Raw genomic sequence first — 19,368 nt, 5'->3', positions numbered from 1 at the left:
TTGGCTGTCTTGCCTCTTATACATCATGATGACCAAGAAATTTTGCCTGGAGGTGTTTTTGCGGTAAAACCCTTGATTTATTCTTAATGGTTTCTGTATTATGTATTATTCATTTTGTATTCAAGCCAATCCCAATATAATGAGAGGGTTTTTAAGTTGACATTTATAAACAGTTAGTTAAAATGCCTTGTGTCATATGTCAGAATCTAGGATCATAGATGCTGAAGTGACAACAGATAAAACTACTACTCACAGTATAAAGACTATTAAAAAGTCATGAAAACTGTCTTTAGCTTTTTCAGAAGAAGAATATGGGGTAACGGTTTATGGCGGCCATATTGGAGATTGCCCTGGTAATAAAAGGGAAACAGTAATTGCATTTCTGAACTATTTCTGGAGAAATAGTTTATTTCTGTGCTTTTCCATACAAATGTGAACATCACCATATTAAATATTTTATTTGTCTGGAAATAATGTTAATTTATAGCTGGCCCACCATAGTGTCAAGTTACCTAACCAACAGTCTTACAAATTTTGTTTATCTGTTGGTAAAGACGTCAAGGAGAATCTAGGGTTTGCATTATAAATAGTCGGTGTGCTAGTAAAAAGCTAGAAGTCCTCTGTTAACATTCAGATTGGTTAGTCTGCTAATTTTTTCCTGCTAGCTCGTTGGCTAAGACCCTACTTCTTGAGCATACAGTTTGTCCGAGTATAGCAATGCTAACTTTCACTGTATGAGCTAAATTTGGAAATCATGGAAGCTTCTTGGGCCTTTCGACTTTCAGTCTGGTCTGGTCTGGTCTGGTCGCAGTGTTTTTAACATTAGTTTAGCTAAATGGACTAATATTTCTCTTTTACCAAAAGACAACAATAAATGAAAAAGGTGACAATAAACAGGGTGGTAGAAAGGCTACATACTGTACATTTGCAATCAAATTTACGCATTTGGGTTCAATCCCAGCTCATGCAAAGCACTTGTGTACCTTTTGTTATCATGTTCAGTACAAGCATTTACCATAAATATACCAATTACATCATGTGTACTCCCTGTTAAACCACAAATTGTCATTTACCTTACTCATTAAGTGCAGATTAGACTAATGAAAATAAAGTGTAAATTAGTGAGGTTTAAAGGAGTTGGTAGGCAGACATTTTACTTTTGAATATAGTTAGACTAGCTGTTTGCCACTGCTTCCAGTCTTCATGCGAAGCTATGCTAATTATCTCCTGGCTCCAGATCGTACCATGAGATTAATATCAATCCTTTCATCTAACTCTTAAAAAACAGAGAAGCTGCATATTGCCCAAACTGTCTAACTATTCATTTAAATGTTAAGACCTTTTAAGTTGACAATCACAATGGTATCGTGTCCAATTTATACTATTTTCACATGATCATTCACCACATGGTAACAATCAATAATTTCTTCATGATTATTTTATGCATTTTTGATAAAGTTTTATTCATGAGTATTTGAATGTAAACCAAACTGTACCAGCAGCAATGTTTCAATAAGTCCTTGGACCTCTCTGATGTTGAACACATGTGCTTACCAGGAGAATTTTGAAGGAACTCCAAAGCCTCTATAAGAAGTGGGATTAAAGTGTCGTGCTGATGATTAGAAGGGACTTCTTACCTTGTTTCTCTTAAAATAGGCTCTGCGGCAGGCAGCGAAGCACTTCTCACTGCAGAAACTCTTCAGCTCGCTCCCCATGCTTAGAGAATAGCGTTTAACGCCAATCTTCTGGCACCAGGCACACATGATCTGCACATTAGATGCATCTTCATCTGGAGAAAAGCAACCAGAAGTGAAAGTGAGTTAGGATGGAGCTCAAGGTCAGTGTTTAATTCAATGGGGAACATCATTTTTCTTTCCTACATTATTTCTTCTTACCCCACAGACTTTTGTCCATTCACCATAAAGGATCATTCCAAATATTTTTTTTTAACTCAGGGCTTATTTGACCAGTTTTTATATTTAAACTTTATTTTTATGTGCTTCACTATAGTTTTACATGATCATTATAGACTGGTTATAACTGGAGCATCCTACCTTGTACTTTATTATTAAGGTCACATTGATCCCGATTACTAAATAAGCTTAAGAAAGAATGATATCTACTAAATTATAAGTGCAAGTCCATGGCAAGAAGAATTTCAAGAAGCATGCAATAACTAGATGCATTAAAACACAAGGGCTAAAGGCATTAACTCCACTGATTCAGCACAGCTGCTGGGCTGGTTAAATCCGCTCAAGATTCAAGCCACAAAAACCACCGTAGGATTTATAATGATGCCCTGCCATGGGTAAATGCAGCAGAACCGGATGAGCCAGGGACATGGGAAGATGCCTATTTGTGGCTGTGCTCTGTGGTATTAGAGAACCTGAAGTGGACGGGAGGATATACCCTGATTATATTCATGTTTGAGAAGACTGGAATCCACGCAAGAGGCTCAGACAAAAGGTGTCATATTAGGTTGAATGAGACTGCTGATGTGCATCATCTGTGAGTGTATTCATTATACCGGGATTTCAAACAATTCTCATAGTTTTCGTTAGCCAACATAAATGTCTGCTGGGTGGAGTTTGTGGTACAGAACAACGGGTTTCAGAAAGTAGAGATCTGTACATAAAGGTATTTAAACAGTTCAGTTAATCCTACTCACTCGGCATACATTACACAACAATAAAACTTATATGAAAGCACATTTTATTTGGTTTTTCATCTTTTTTTGTATGCCAAATTATTCATGACGAGGTTCACTCCAGACAGAAATAAATACATAAATAAATTTACCCAGCAGCCACAGACAAGACCAAGACATAAAATTGGGTTCACATAGAATAGACGTTTGAGACGCTTTGCCAGTAAAAGTCACGATCATTTTACGGAGGTATGGGTTGCTAATGATGCACTGAATTGTGCAGTGATTGTACACAGTTACTCTGTTAATTGGCCAAGTATAGAAAATAAGTAAATAATAAATGAGGACAGTTTTTAAAAAAAAGACTCAACTGACACAGTAGTAATTGGCATTTAAAAAAATCCAATTATGATTTGTTTCGCCCACAATTTCTGCTTGTGGCTGTGTGACTTTTTTCTGTGCAATGATGTTGATGGAACTGTGCTTTTATACACTGTACCAGAATCAAATCCCACATCTTAGCCTGTGTGGTCATTAAAGTGAATTGAATTGTATTTGTACTTGCATTTTTTCAAAAGCAATTCAGGCAGTTAAGGTGGACTGTAATAGGTAGTCAATACAGTTTTAATAGAGGAATGACTACTGTTCTTAATTGTGTTTTGTGCAAGTGTGTGGGTTTATATCTGAATCAGTGTGTCTTTTGTTGAAATTCATGTCCTGTGTGGAAGGGCGGACTTCTCCTTACAAAGACTAAGATAATCAATTCCAAATGATAATAGTAATATTTTGGATTTTAAGCTAAAACAGATTTATTCCATCTCTTCACCTTCATATTTATCTCTATTTTCTATGTAAATCTACAGTTAACCTTAAAACATCCTTCTTTTAACTAAAATCCTTATTATTCTGCAGTTTTAGCCCCTGAAATCCATAGAAATTTCTTCACATCTAGATCCTCGTTTAAACCCTCATTCTGATTCAGATATGGAGCTGCAGTATTGCTGTGTGGTCAGTGTGGGTAACAAATTATTTTAACAGACCCTCAGCGACAGTGAAATGCCTCCTCTGTGGTAAACTGTGACTGCCGGTGATGAGCTGCAGGCTTTTAGTGCTGTCGCTGTTGCAATGAGAGAGATCCTCCGAGATTCTCTCCAGTATCTCCCAATTATCACATTATGACTACGCGGGTGTGAGGGTGAAAAAACGCAGGCCCATTAGTCTTTCACCCCCGCTCACCTCCCCATCGCATGCTGGCCAGGCTTTTCACCTCTTGTTGAGCTTAATGGATCTACAGGGCCATCAGACTTTAAGTAAAGACTAACTCACAATTAAGGGAATAACTCCCTGGGGCCCTAAAGACAGCACAGAGGACCCAACATGCATATTTTATGTCTTTCCTCTGTTCTACTCTCCACCTCATTCCTATAGTCTCCCTGCCTTTGTGTGTCTTCCTATCTGGACTGCTGCCTACTGCAGATAACAGCAAAAAGAAAAACAAGAATCGCAGTTTTGCCAGACAAGTTTCATTTTAAACAGACTGAGTGGGTGGATCTGGGTTTGTACAACGCTTGGAATAATGTATGTACCACACCATAATGAACAGGATCGAAGTCACACATGAAACCGAAATATCTTTCACAAAATCTCAACATTTTCATACAAAGCAACATCTTGAGGTGGAGTTGTTTACCGCCTTCCCACATCTGCTTGGCACCTCATAACAAGCCCATCTCAAAACAAGCACATCTGCATGAGCGGGAAGAAACGCGGCAATAATTATGCAGCCCCCATACTAAATGCCACCATCATCCGCCGTACCTGCACCTCAAAAGGTCCTTTGTCAGATTTTGCGGGGCACATGAATAATTCAGCGTATGTGTGGGGGTTGGTTGGTTGGTAGTGGTGGTGGTGGTGGGGGGCAAGTTGAAGGAGGTGTTGGCCGGGTGGTGGGTTGATGCTGGGCTTTAAATGGGACCACACCATCTGTTTCCCCGCCTAGGCAGGGCCAGTGGGGACTCCTCTTGGGCGATGCCAAGGCGGCTCGCTCCGTCCGCCGGGGCGTACCAACCTCCTGTGCCACAGCAGACGCAAGGGATAATGAAGCCCTCTGTCTGGCCGAGGAACGCGGACGTTTCCTCAGAGGTGGGGAAAGGGAGGAGGGGTAATATTGACACTTGGGCAGGTGGAGGAAAACAAGGTGTACAGCAGGTAGCTTGCTCATTAGTCGCCTATCCCTGCCTGATTTGAAGGTTTTCAGCCATTGCAAAGACAGAAAGTTTTCATGTTGCATAAACATTTAGTTTTCTTGCTGAGTGCCGGAGAATAAGCAAGTAGGTTTATACTTTCAACAGAGTGTAATCTGCCTGGAGAACAGCTGTGGATGCAATCAATGCCTTTTTTTTTGCTTGTTGTGTGTTCTGACTGTGGAGATGGCTGTGTATGTGTGTGTATGTGTGTGTGTGTGTGTGATTATATTATGGCATTTGGGCAAATACATTAGCAATCAGCAACGGGGTGAAAATGACCTTGATTTTTTTTTTGAAATTGAAAAGTAACCTTGTGCAAAACACACAACCGGGGTAAGCACAAAACCACTGAAAATTTAGGTCTGGGCCGCTCTTCCTGTTTGAGTACTTTTTGACTTTCTGCCTGCGTTTTCTGAACAAACGAGCTACTTTTCAATCCGTCCCTTGCATGTGTCTTTCCAAAAAGGTGTCTGTGCTCCCTACCTGCAGGGGGCTTGATCAGTGGCGGGGGGATCATGGGGACAATGATGGGCAGGTTGCCATGTTCCTTGCTGCTGGGCGTGGAGGTGGACGGTGTGGTGGAGGGCTCTGTGACTCCATTCCTGGAGGCTGGCAAAGAGTGGGAGCTGTTGGCTCGATCCGTAGGGCCTTCACTGCTCTCTGTTGAAGCTGGGATTTTTGGCAACAAGTTTTCTAGACGGGAGGAATTGAGGAAAATTAAGCTATTAAGTTACTAAACAACTGATGAGGTGCTGCTGCAATCACTGCAAATCCTGCCATAATGTGACAGCCTAAGTTGCCTAAGTTGTGACTTAGTGGATCACTTTCACTACACTAGAAGCACAAGTGATGAAGCATGTCTGTTGTTTTTTTTAACAGTGAGCTTGGACAGATTTATGTTTCAAACTCATCACTCATAGCAAGAGGCTGATTAATAAATACATTTTCAGGCATTTTAACGCAATCACAAAGTCGTGTTCAACATATTCACAGCTTTTATGTGTCATGTTTCATGATCCATTCAGGAGCAGTTAATATTTACATAAGTAAAGCACTCCTTATGCAGTACATGATCATATGCTGGATAATGAAGCAGCTGAGAATGTTGACTGCCGGGCCAGTAAGGCAAAAAAAAAAAAAGCATCCACTCGTGTTACTGTGCTGTGCTTTTTAATTAAAAAAAACATCATGATGGCATACAATACCTTTGAGAACAGAGATGTGCTGTGGCGTCTCCCCTATCTCCAGGTTGTCTGAGTCTCTCAGCTCCACCTTGTCGTAGCCGTACCAGCCCAGCAGCTCGTTCATTGTGTTCTCTGCAAAACTCTGCAACACAAACAGTTGGCTGATGAGACTCACAAAAAGGAATCACTCTGATTAAAAAGAAAGTGACGTAGGCAGGATCATACTAGAGTTGTAAATTATGCAATACAAGGCACTACATCATGCAGTGATGTGGGAAATATCAGTAGCAAATTAAAAGTGAGGTGATTTCCACATGAAATATGAATGTTATCCAAACAAACATCTTAGCATTTGGAACAGTAGGCAGATAAATTAGATTTGAGGACACTCAAAACAGCAAAGAAAACATCAAATGCAACAATTTGGTATTTTAGTTGCCTATGCTCTCTTTCTCCTGGAACATTGACTTTAAGACTAGCGCCTTTGATCTGCCCTCAACACCACATTTCTTCAGCTAATTAGGCAGAGATACTGACACCCAAAATTTAAAGCTGCGCCTGGTGAAAACTATGATGTAGGTCTCATAAGCAGTGGTCCTGTCTAAACGCTGCAGTGTGCAACCAGCTGAAATAATGGTCCCACAATAGGAGAAGAGGATTTTATCAGAGTGCAATAAAAATAATCTTTGGGATCTTCACCGGCATTGAAAATAAAGTTCTGAACGTTTGAACAATGTTTGGCTGTCCTGAGTGTGTTGTGTTGGGCAGCTGTTTGTTAAAACAATAGTTTGACATTATGGGGAATACACTTACTCGTTTTCTTATCGAGAATTTAATGAGAAGACTAAAACCTCTCTCATGTCTGTCCGTTCAATAAAAAATTAAAGCCAGGAGGCAGTTAGCCTAGCTTAGCATAAACAACTCCAAAGCTTACTAATTAACTATTTTATGTGTTACATGCTGTTTCCCCCTGTTTACATTCTTTGCGCTAAGCTAAGCTAATTGTCTGTTGGCTCTAGCTTCATGTTTAGCTTTTAGCTTATTATCTTATCATCTAACTCTCAACAAGTAAGTGACAATGCACACTTTCCAAAATGATGAAGTATTCCTTTAAGTAGTTTTCAATATTCAACTCATTAAATATTAAAGTGCATTAAAAGATTGAGTGCCAATTTCAGTGCCAATTGTAAAGAACCAATCACAACTCAGTAAAAAGACTAATGGAGTCAAATAGTATCACAACTGTCACTGTACAATAAATAACACTTCAGTTAAGAAAACATCATAGTCCAATAAATATCAGCTGTCATGTACAATAGTTGCTATAATAGCATTGTGCCATGTTATTGACCAGCATGCATTCAGGCACACTCAGTAAAATCCCAACTTTCTCCAACAGCACAGCAATAAAAAGTGCTATACAGTCAGTTAGAGCAGTATATGAAAATGAATGCAACTCCATGCAGGGGAAACATTAAAATATTTCCTCCGAACATCCTCTCACAACACGGTCAATAACTGCGCTGAAAACAAAACCATAACCCTGCTAATGCACACAGCCCATTATCACCATAGACTCAGCTGGAATATTCCCACAAGCGTCTATTCGCTGAACCCTAAACTATGGTAAAAGCTTCAGCTATCATTTGACTCTAAAATGTACATGAACATGTTCTTTATGGAAACAAATTATAACACTAAGTCTGTGTGTCTGTGTGATAAAATATTAGTCACAGGTCAGTTAACTATCAATTTAGAGGGAACGCTGCTCCTCACTGCTATGAAGAGAATTTTTTTCCCTCCCAAATGTCTCTGGTAAATAACATTCTCACAATTTCTGATAGAATTTTCCAATATAATAATAAACACCTTAAGCTCTAATATGGACCAATTTAGCCTTGGATATGGGACGTGCCTGTCAATTAACGCACAGCAACAGCTTGTAGAATCGTATTACGGGTTTGCAGGGACACATGCTCTCACCGTGCAGCAATGTGCTGTACGTTGTCACGGAGATGAACCGCCTTGTCTGGCCATTGGTGGACTTCCTCGGCATCGAATTGACAAGACACGAGTCAGTTCATTATTTTACAGCCGGTCCCACTTTGCTGCGTACATTATCTCATCCTGGCAGCAGCCGTCAGTCACTCTCGTCAAGCAGTTAAATGTCAATTACAAACAGCTCCTGTCGATATGTTAAAGCCGGAGTGATCATGTCTGAGTGGTTCAGTGCCACCCAGCACATCTTACTCTTAGTTGATTTAAATTTGACGGCAAAATACAAACACGCACATCATCGTATAGTGCAGTCTGTGCAATTGTTGTCTGAAGTTGACTTTAAAGAATTGCTTCCTGTCACCACTGTAGAGTCTCAGTAACAAAATACTTTAAGTCCCCCTATCTGACATTTATAAGCAGTATCAGGAGTAAACCTTGCTTCCTCAGTATTTGATAATTGCAAAAACTCCTCCAAATTAAACAACAGAATGAATTATTTGTAATTTCCCTCCAGTACAACACATAGAAGCATCTGAAAATTTCTCAACAAACACATCTCCTCCACACTTTCTCAAGAAACAGGATATCAGATTCGACAGGAAGACCTAACAGTCACATTCAATTTAAAAAGCTGTTTGAGGTAACGTCATATGTTGGCAGAACAAGTTTGCAAACTATTTGAACTTTAACAGTCTGACCCAATGTACGGGGAAATGACCTCAGTACATTGCAAACAGCAAGTTTGTGTCCAGTGTTTCATACTAAAAGGAGAAAGAGAACAACTTTGGAGAGTCAAGATTTCTCTGGAGAGAGTGTTCATTCACTGCTGGAGGCAGTTCTGAAGTATTGATTTGCGATTTCCTGTGGGTGGAAAAGTGACCGCATCTAAAGCCGGAATTTAATTAGGGGCAACTTAAGTGAATTTACAAGGTCTCAGTCAAGGTAAAGAACACCCACAGTGAGATTTAGGTTGATAAAACTGGTGTATTTTCACAGCCTTGTGCACCTCAAAAAGGAACAAGTACCTTGAATGGCTCATCATACATGCTGACACAATATGAGGTGGTGGACACTGACTGTGGAAAGGGTCCCTGTCTACATTCTGCAAACAGCAGGTTGGTCCACTGACTCAATTACTTGATACAAATTCAATTGACAGAGCATCAACACAGAGCTCAGTTTGGATATTGCTTACAGTGGTATTAAGGGAGATACAAGTGGGAAGTAAGATTGTACCCCCCCCCCTCCCCTCGCACGCGCGCACACACACACACACACACACACACACACACACACACACACACACAGGCACTGAGGAACAGTTTATGATAACAGTCTTAAGTTTCCAGTGATTTCTACAACTCTTATTTTTCTTTGATGGAATGATTGGAACACAAACTTCTTTGTCAAAAAATACATTCATTGGTTTTGGTCCCTTGATAAATTTATTAAGGCTGCTCTGGAAATATAACAAAATCTACTGGGTCAGAAATATACATACAGCATACATATACATACAGTAGGAAGTTGGGTCAATCAAATTTCCCTGAGGCATGGCCTTTTAATTTCCTGTGAGTGATTATGATAGAATACAGCTGGCGACTTCTCTGAGCACATTTATATAGAGCTTGTTTGATACACTCATCAGATTCAGCCACAAATGCTACAATGGAAAAGTCTAAGTAGCATAGCACTGATCTGAAAAAGTGGATCATTGACTTTAACAAGTTAGGAAAGTAACTCTGAGCCATTTCAAAGCGGCCACAGGTCCTAAGATCAACTGTGCAAATAATTATTTGTTAGTATAAAGTGCATGGCACCTGTTGCTGGGAGAAAAATGGTCAGGATGGTCAAGAGTCAATCAAGAACCACCAAAAAAGCAGCTCTGCAATGAATTAGAAGTTGCTGAAACACAAGTGTAACTGTCCACAGTCAAGTGTGTTTTACATTACCATGAGCTGAGAGGCTGCTGTGCAAGAGGGAGGCCCTTGCTACAGAAGTTTCCCACTGATTACATGAACAAGAAAGGTCTTCTGGAGGAAATGTCTGTGGTCAGTTGAAACAGAAATTGAGCTATTTGGCCACAATGACCAGAAATATGTTTGGAGAAGAAAAGGTGTAGCCTTTAACCCCCAACATCATACCTACCGTCAAGTATAGCAGTGCTACTACTACGCTCTGGATCTGCCAGTGGAACTGGTGCTTTACAGAAAGTAAATGGAATAATTGAGAAGGAGGATTACCTCCTAATTCTTTAGGAAAACCTAAAATTATCAGACAGAAAAGTCTTGGATGCATTTGGGTGTGCCAACAGTACAATGATCCCAACATACGTCAAAAGTAGTTAAGCAGTAAATGAATCAGGCTACAATTAAGGTTTTAGAATGGCCTTCCCAAAGTTCTGACTGAAACCCCACCAAGAACATATGGACTGTGGTGAAAAAACAAGTCTGTGTTAGAAAGCCAATGAATTTAGATGAACTGCACCCATTCTGTCAAGAAGTGTGGTCAAAGATTGAACCAAAAGCATGCCAGAAACTTGTGGATGGCTACCCCAAGCACCTAATTATGGTGAAAATGAGCAAAGGGCATTTAACCAAATATTAGCATTGTTGTATATATTTTTTTGACACAGCAGAATTGGTCACATTTTCAGAAAACCATAATAAATTCATAAAAGAACCAAAATGCATGAATGTTTGCGTTGTAGAAATTTTTAGAAACTCAAGACTGCCACAACTGTATCTCTATGCATATTTGAGACACTGTGGCACAGTACAGGAGTAACAGAGGCAGATTTTCTGCTTCATTGGCACATTCGTTCCATTTCTAAGCATTTTAGAGAGAAATTAATGGTGTCTTGTGTTTGCATCTCTGAGTGGTACCGCTGCTCTAGGAACAATTTTGCCTCAATTTTGCTGTTTTCACACCAAGCATATACTTTGTTATTCTGTGCAGAAGTAGATTTTGGCACACTTGGTAGAAGGACTTGGTTTAAATGCTGCGAAGGCATTCTTAATAGAGAATGACAGGAGCTATTGATCTGTCTGATATGGTATATCACTGTGGTGGGGTGGTCAATAGGTAGAAGTGGTACAAACGTGCAGGGAACAGTTTGAGTTAATGCAGGGTAAAGTCAAAGCACCCTGTTATGGTCATAAGAAAGGTCATGCATGCATATACTATACCTGTAAACTTTACATCCAGAACCTTTCAAAAGTCGAGTAAGTTCAAATTTGCTATTTTTGTTTCCACTATATCATCTTAGCTTTTTTGTCAAACTTTAAATTTGCCCTTTTTTCCCATGGTTTTAAAATTGAATTGGTGACTAAAGCAACAAAACCTGTTTATGAGGACAGCTCAGGTTTGCAGATGTAGCAACACTTCTGCTTGAACAACGATGAGTGACAGCAGTGCTCCCTCTGCCTGAAGGTTCCTGGAAGTCAGATTCAGTACCACTTCCTGAGCACAGCTTAAGTTGGCTTCTGACAGCTATCTACACAACTATGTTGTTGCCCATGGAAACACCCCATGAGGATGTTTTCATAGCATTTTGCATCACCATCACCTTAAGTTATAAATAAAAGTACAAGGGAATTCTTTTTAGTGTTTACTTCTGCACAAAAATGTCCTCCCAGATTTCACGTACGAAATTACATCTAAACTGAGAAGCTGAAACACTCCTGAGTTTCCTGGTACAATTTCAGTCCTTTTCCCATTGATGAAAGACAATAAATATGTAAAAATTATCCGAAAAGTGACAGTGCCCCTCACATTCAAGGTGCACTCATTGGCAAGCACAATTGCAGCAATTAGCCCAACGGCAAGGATGAAACCTTGAGAAGAAAAAAACATCAAGGAGAAAGTCCTTTTGAACATGTCTGTTAATCGAGGGCAACTGGACTTGGATGCAGATATCTGCAGATGTTTTGCCTCTCATCCAAAGAGCTTCTTCAGTTCTAACTGAGGAGCTAGGCAGGAGAAGCTATGATTTATCAGAACTTTGCACCACTGAGCTGATAATGTACCAACAGTGCCCAGCCCCAAGAGAAGGAGGAGAAACACCTGAACGATGCACTTAAAGCATTGGATATTTGTAAAAACAGCCACAAGATCCAGGAAGAACACCAACACATAAATACAACAACATCCTGGAGTATTTGAGAAACTCAGGAGGATTTTCAACAAACAACGTATCTGTGATTTTCAAACCCAGCAACACTATAAGAAACTGTTCCACTCGAAAGAATACACACCCAAACACAAGAAAATCAATCACGTGTCTGCAGTCCAGTGCAGTGAGGAATGCACTGACTTATATATCGGAGAAAATAAACAACCATTCAACAAACACATGGCTAAACGCAGGAAAGCCACCTCCTCAGCAGTTTACCTACAGCTGAAAGATAAGAGACACTCTTTCAAAGACAACAACATACATATTTTGGATAGGAACGACAGATGATTTGAAAAAGGAGTGAAGGAGGCTATCTATACCAAAGTAGAGAAATAATCCTTCAACAGAGGAGGAGGTCTATGTCACCACTTATCCCCCACTTACAATGCTTTCCATTCACATTTGGTCTTATGTTACAACTCCAACAACTGTTGTTTACCCTTGGCCTCAGGTGACTCCAGCAACTCCTATGGCATTACAGCAGCCAGGAACACTAAAGAACCAAGCAATATTAATGACCTTGATAATAACCCCACAGAGGTTAAATACTTCCCCAACAGTCAGTTAGAACTGAAGAAGTGCCAAGGATGGGAGGAGAAACATCTTAAAGTATCTACTACCAAGTCCAGTTGCCCTCAATTCAACCCTCGTTAGACTCCTTTTGAGCAAATGAGTTGGAGCATCACCCAGCCCAAATGTACTCTTAAGTAAAACGGATGTAGCTGTAAAATAACCACATAATGGAGACAAAAACACAGCATCTCTCTGTGTCTTTCTTTCCCTCCTACCATCCTGTCCTCTGTGTCACCCTACTACTTTGAGAAAGTGGGAGTATTATTAAGAGTGGAATCTAATCCTTTCTGGCGGCTCATCAAAGTAGCGGCACCAACTTTGGATCTGGTGAGCTGGGGAGGAAGAGGCGTTGAAGGCTCAGTGGCAGTTACAGATGTCTATATGTTACACTGAATGTATAGTCTTTTCATCTAGCCTAACAAAAAAATCTCTGTTCATCTGCTTTGTTCATCCCAAAGGCTGCTAAGAGTCTCTAACAGAACAGAGGTCAACTGGAAGTGCAACTTATGATTAAAGATTTTAATAGGCAGTGACTGGCTACAATGCATGGCCCCTGGAATGGTGTGTTCAGTTGGTTGGTCCATCTATCAGTCAACAACACTTTGGTCCAAAGTGAAATATCGTGACAACTACATGAAATTTGGAATGGATAACCATGACCTTCGATGGATGATGCCTTGTGATGTTGTTGAACTTTTGTCTAACAAAACTGTCCGTGAACAGGTTATCTTGAATACTGAACACTGCATTTCTGTAAATTTGAAGTAAATATTCATGGTCCTCAGAGAATTAATCAAATGATTCTTCTTAAAAAAAGAAAAAAAAAGCCACTATCAGACCAGTATGTCCACTTGAACACAATAACTGTCCAAATCTAATGAAGAGATGGTCTTGAAGTCTGCTAAACTATTGAAATTTACTGAGCACATACTTTCCTCCAGAGGGATAAACCCTTTAGATGTCAATGGGACAGTGGTCTTTCTGCTGTCTGTGTCAATTTTGTTTTTATTCACACTAGCAATGTTGGTCCAGACTGAAATATCTTGACACCTACATTACAACTACTAGATTTACATGAAATTTGTACAGACATTGGTCCCCAGACGACAATTCCTAATGACTCTGGTGATCCCCTGACAGTTATTCTAGCGCCAATGGCAGTTCAAAGTTTTAATTTATCCAGTGAAATATCTCAACATCTATAAAATCAACTGCCACAAAATTTGGTTCACATATACATGGTGCCCAGATGATGCATTGTAATAACTTTGGTTATCCACTGACTGTTGATCTAGCGCCACCATCCGGTCAAAATTCTATTCTTTTCATGTATATCTTTGTAAATTCTTTGTGTTTAGTGGTAATCTGCAGACATTAGCATGCTAACAAGCTAAACTAAGATGGTGAACATGGTAAACATTATACTTGCTAAACATCAGTACGTTAGCATTGTCATTGTGAGCTTTGTGGTATTCCATAAGTACAACATAGAGAATCTGATTTATTCTTTTGAATCAAACTATTGGAAACTTAATTAGCATTTCGGTGGGAGACAGCAGCAGACTGTCACCTCTGAGTGGCCAGTTCATTGCTGTACACCTTCATCCAATGTGATCTAAATACATCTGGGCTTTAAAAATTGTACATTTACAAAGCTCATTATAAAACACATTTTACAGAGGGGCTGAATATATATATATATATTTGTGGCTCTGTTCAATTGTATTGTACAGTATAATGTGGAAACATGTTGACCACCCCCACATATGTAAGTACTGGATTAAACTGCAGAATGGTGCACCTAATAAATTGGCATCTCAGTGCAGGCATTGTGTGGTCTTTTATGATTTTTACATACAATAAAGGCTACAATGCTATCAGCTTTGAAATGCCTCTTCCTTTTCTGCTGCCCCCTTCTTGTGCGCTATTGGTCAGAGCTATATAATGATGGTGATATTTTTGGTGTACTACACAGCCAAAAATAACGTTTCTAATACTCATGTTGAGCCTGACCAGGGGCAGAAACCTCTCCCTCCTTAGCATCAGTCAGAACACAATTTGAGACAAGATGGTGGTTTTATGGAACCTCTGCCCTCTAGTGAGTTTACTTTAAAATTTGTAGGATAATTAGTGGTGTAGTGGACAACAGTCTTCTGATACATGTGCAGACGCAGCTCACAAACTGGCCATATTTTCGGCAGCAAATAATGATAAAAATACATTTACAATCCTGGTTCACCGCAGTCTTCCCCCTTGTTCCCCTCCAATAAGACCCGGACACAGCCAGTAGGGCTTGTGGTAATGATGATGGTGGGAATTGGATACCTTGCGGGTAGAAACCAGAGCAGGTCACAGTACACCGTGATAAAATTCCTGAATCCACACGCCAAGTTTCCCTTTGCCGATCCCTCCACCTCCTCCTCTTCTTCCTTCTCCACTTTTCCACTCCCCTGCTCCCTCTCTCCTCCTCTGCCTCTCCCTCTCCTCTGCTTTCATTTCCCTCTACTTTCCTTGATATGTGATCCAGCGGAGACGCTCAGGTTACAGTTTTTACAGCTTAGCCAGCCCAGTGCTGTATACATTCCTTTCTCCCCTGTTTCTTACCCCACTCTCCAGCCTCTCCTATCCCCTCCATGCCCACTCCTCCTTCTCCTTGATTACTCACCGGGGCTTATTTTACCGTGGCACACATTAAGCAGCCAGATGAAGGAAACACTGTCAGCCTGTTTGGTTTTTCAGAGGAGTATGATCCCTCACAAGGGCACATTGTGTGTCTGTCTGTGTGCGCGTGTGTTTTTTCCGCCAGCTTTAGGCTGAAATATTGAAGATGAGCGAGTATAAAAAAAGAAAAAGGGGAACATACTTGCTTTTGATTTGAACACTTAGAGGAGAAAAACCTGAGAGTTCTCCACAGCAAATCAATATGTTAAACTTCACTTAACGAATTTACTGCTACCGTCATACAACCATGCTATAACATCATTTTTTTGCAGGGTTTAGGTTTACAGTTTGATTTGCAAGCAACTCATGTTATGACATATCAAATGCATCTATAATTTTTCTACATGATTCCACTCCATTAATGTTAAAGTGACAACAGATGTACTGAAAAATACGGTACACCTATGGCAGGTGTAACCTTCAATCTCTGGATCAGTGTTTTCCTAAATTAAGTTTGAAGACTACAGCTTGTGTGAATGTGTGTGTGTGTGTGTGTGTGTGTGTGTGTGTGTGTGTGTGTGTTACGTGTGCAACGGGAGATGAAATTCAAGGTTGCACAATGAGCTGCAATCGAACTTGTTTAGCCTTTGAAAGTGTTTTGACACCTTAACCACATCTGCTGCTTCATTCAGTATAGCTTCCTCTGGTATTGATAGAGGTACTGGAGTTGTCACGGGAGAGTGTTGTTTTTCCCTACAGACCATCAACACAACACTGTATCTACTGAAGGTGATTTTTTTTCTTTCTTCACATAATGTATTGACATATTGGAGAACCCCCCCCCCCCCCCAAGTCCAAAGCTCTGAATTCTTTGACTGATTGCAGTTATAGGGTTAATAACAGTTACCATTCTGTGGCTACAAATTAAACTTGATGACGAATTAAACTGCTTTCATCAGCTGACACGTCTAACTGACAGGACTGCTCTCCAAAACATTATGAGAGGTGCCAATTCACTGAACCCTACGTGATAGCCCGTGTCCCAACATCTGCAAACAAAATATCATTTCTGACTGATGACTGACATCATATAATTACTTGGTCGGTGTGTTAAATTATCAAAAAAATTGCACCTAATGTGATTTTTCACACTGTGAGTCCAAATATAACCATATTGGCCTGATATTTGAGTTATATTACAATAATAAAACAGCTCAATTAAATGTGGGCTCGTGCTGAAAATGTGGCGAGACAATACTTCACTGTGCCCAAATGATACTCGTAAATATCTTTTCAGTTTTAAATGCTCCTCTGAGACGGAGTCAAGTAGCTTCCTCGCCTCGTAAGAAATAACCAAGTCTTTCAATTAAGATACCTTGCCTGACACTCCCCCAACACCCCCCCCCCCCCACACACACACACACACACACACTCCCCCCACCCCCTTCTGCATCCCTGTCAGTCTCCCTCCTGTCAGCAGGACCAGACAGCAGCAGGATGGCTTCAATGTATTCCTGCACACACTGAAGAATGTGACAGATGTTTTTAATTTTAACAAGGAATATTTCCCAGTTTAACAAGAGGTTACAATTCTTGTTATTAAATGAACTCATCTTTTTCTAGATCTCCCATGCATTTTTAAACACCAAGCAATTAAAACAAAAATAAATAAATAAAGGCATGCTTCAACTAAGTGGGGCACACAAGGAAAATATCTAAGCTTCCACTGCTGAAAAATTGGATTATAATAGGTGAAATTGTTGCAGTTTGCTGTCTGTTCCATATTGCTCTATGATAATAATAAATCCTTCTTTGGCTGCTGATCTCACCAACAAAGCGTCTATATTGTATCAATAAAACGCACATTATTGTTTCCTCTTTACAGTAGCAGAGGGGAAGCTGCTACACATGAACGCGTCTGGTATTTTGGATGGGGTCTAAACACAAGAAGGCTTTATCCCAGGGTTGTTTCAGGACTCGCACAGAGCCAGCACCCTTGCGTTTTCTCTGAGAACCCCCCCCACCAAAAAAAAAAATCACCATATCCACATTTATTCACGGTATCACCTGCATATTCATCCAGATGAGCTGAAACACTGAATGCATTTGTGTCTCTAGCCAAATGTGTACAAACAATGACGAGATGTAGACAAAGCGGACACACAGCACTGCCTCGCTCTCTCTCTCTCTCTCTCTCTCTCTCTCTCTCTCTCTCTCTCTCTCTCTCTCTCTCTCTCTCTCTCTCTCTCTCTCTCTCTCTCTCTCTCTCTCTCTCTCTCTCTCTCACACACACACACACATGCAGGGGACACTTTCTTTCTCCACAATGAACCTCACGGAGCTCAGGGCTCACATACCACAGTGTGCACCGAGCACAAAAAAAAATTAATAAATAAAAAAAGCATAGAATAGAAACAACGTGTGGATGAATATTAGGATAGAGTCGTGCAGGCCGAACACAGCAGACAATGTGCTCTTGTCGAGTGCGTAAAGCTCACAGACGCACATCTGGATCACACGCCTCTGGGCAGCTGGGCAACACACACACGAACACACACAAACACACGCACACATAAAACACAAACACACACACACACACACACACACACACACACACACACACACACACCTCAGAGGCAAACCCACTCAGTCGACATGGACCCGCAAAAGCGTGGATAAACGAGTGTCCCCCCCCCTCCCCAATTGATTTATACTAATTATACAGACTGGCTGCTCTTCGTAGTGTAATAGTATTAATAGTAATAGTAGAAGCACTGTTGACGCCTTCACTGACGCACTGGATTTTCCATTAACTCTGGGTAAGCCATGAAAGGCAGGGCACACAAACGGCAAAAATATGACATGTAGCGACAGGAACGCACACTATGTTCTCCATTGATTAAAAACTTACTAGAAGAATAGTAGCAGTGAATGAGTGCTGCATCCATTGTGCAAAGCGGTATTGGCTGGGTGCGCTGCTGAGACTGGCATTCAACGTGGATACGACAATAGAACTTGGGTTAAAAAAAAATCATAAATCAAAGTTTGGCTATCATGCATCCAATTGCACTGGAGTGTATCCTATATTTTCACTGAGGACGCCTGGTTAGTGCTTCCACAGACATGCACGCTCCTCACAACCACTCTGTTTCCACGCGTAATCACATGCAGCTGGGCACAGACCCCCTTTTCTTTACCTTCATCTCTTCATTTATTTCCCTTTTCACTGGGTGAGCTGGTTTTCGGCTCCTTTTATTTTCCGGAGGTCTGCCCTCTTTTTCCATCTCTGCCATGTTTTCTCTGTGATACTTCTGTCAATATTTGCGGTGAGGAGGGGAGATGAGGGGGTGAGAGGCAGCGGCAGCTGTTTACAGTCGCCAGACGGCGGATGTCTTGCAGCTTTTCAGCGGCCCGTGTGACGCTGGTGATGCCGCCGAGGGCTTGCGGTGCCCGGCTAAGTCAGCCATCTTCTGCCCGTATCCTCCACGGTCCGTGCGCCAGTGGTGAGCCGCCTCTGTGAGTCAAAGGAGAGGTTGAGTGAGGGGAAAAAACGAGACAGGGGGAGGGGCGTCCACTGAAACATTATATGACGCGTTGATGATCAGAGGTAGGCTATTTCTTCTCGCTTTCCCATGGAGTGCAATCAGAGCAGTCACATCCACTTAGCGCTGCTCCCTCATGGTGACAGAGTGCAAGCAGCAAACAGGTGCCCACATACAGCCATCAAGTCCCCACATTGTTTTTCAGGGGAGTGTTACAACCTACTCGTGTTGGCCATAATGAAATGTGGTAGGCTGCTTCTATTAGTTACAGACTCCACTGCTTCAATCATTGCAAACTTAATACTCAGAGGCAGACACTTTAGTTGCATGTGCAGAAAGA

The 19,368-nt window shown here is 40.9% G+C and overlaps 1 protein-coding gene across 1 annotated transcript in view; it reads right to left on the bottom strand.

Moving 5' to 3' along the window:
• Positions 1 to 18,779, bottom strand: part of sobpa (sine oculis binding protein homolog (Drosophila) a) — a 34,574-nt gene extending 15,795 nt beyond the window's left edge. The window contains 6 exon segments of the mRNA XM_062440711.1: positions 1,638 to 1,789; positions 4,628 to 4,721; positions 4,723 to 4,820; positions 5,377 to 5,586; positions 6,099 to 6,219; positions 18,684 to 18,779. Coding sequence (XP_062296695.1) covers positions 1,638 to 1,789; positions 4,628 to 4,721; positions 4,723 to 4,820; positions 5,377 to 5,586; positions 6,099 to 6,219; positions 18,684 to 18,779 — 771 coding nt within the window.
• Positions 18,780 to 19,368: the final 589 nt, after the last annotated feature.

This window comes from Scomber scombrus, chromosome 19 (assembly GCF_963691925.1).
Source record: "Scomber scombrus chromosome 19, fScoSco1.1, whole genome shotgun sequence".
Lineage (NCBI taxonomy): Eukaryota > Metazoa > Chordata > Actinopteri > Scombriformes > Scombridae > Scomber > Scomber scombrus.
The sequence above is the reverse complement of the archived record's forward strand: the minus strand, read 5'-3'. Positions and strand labels throughout refer to the sequence as shown.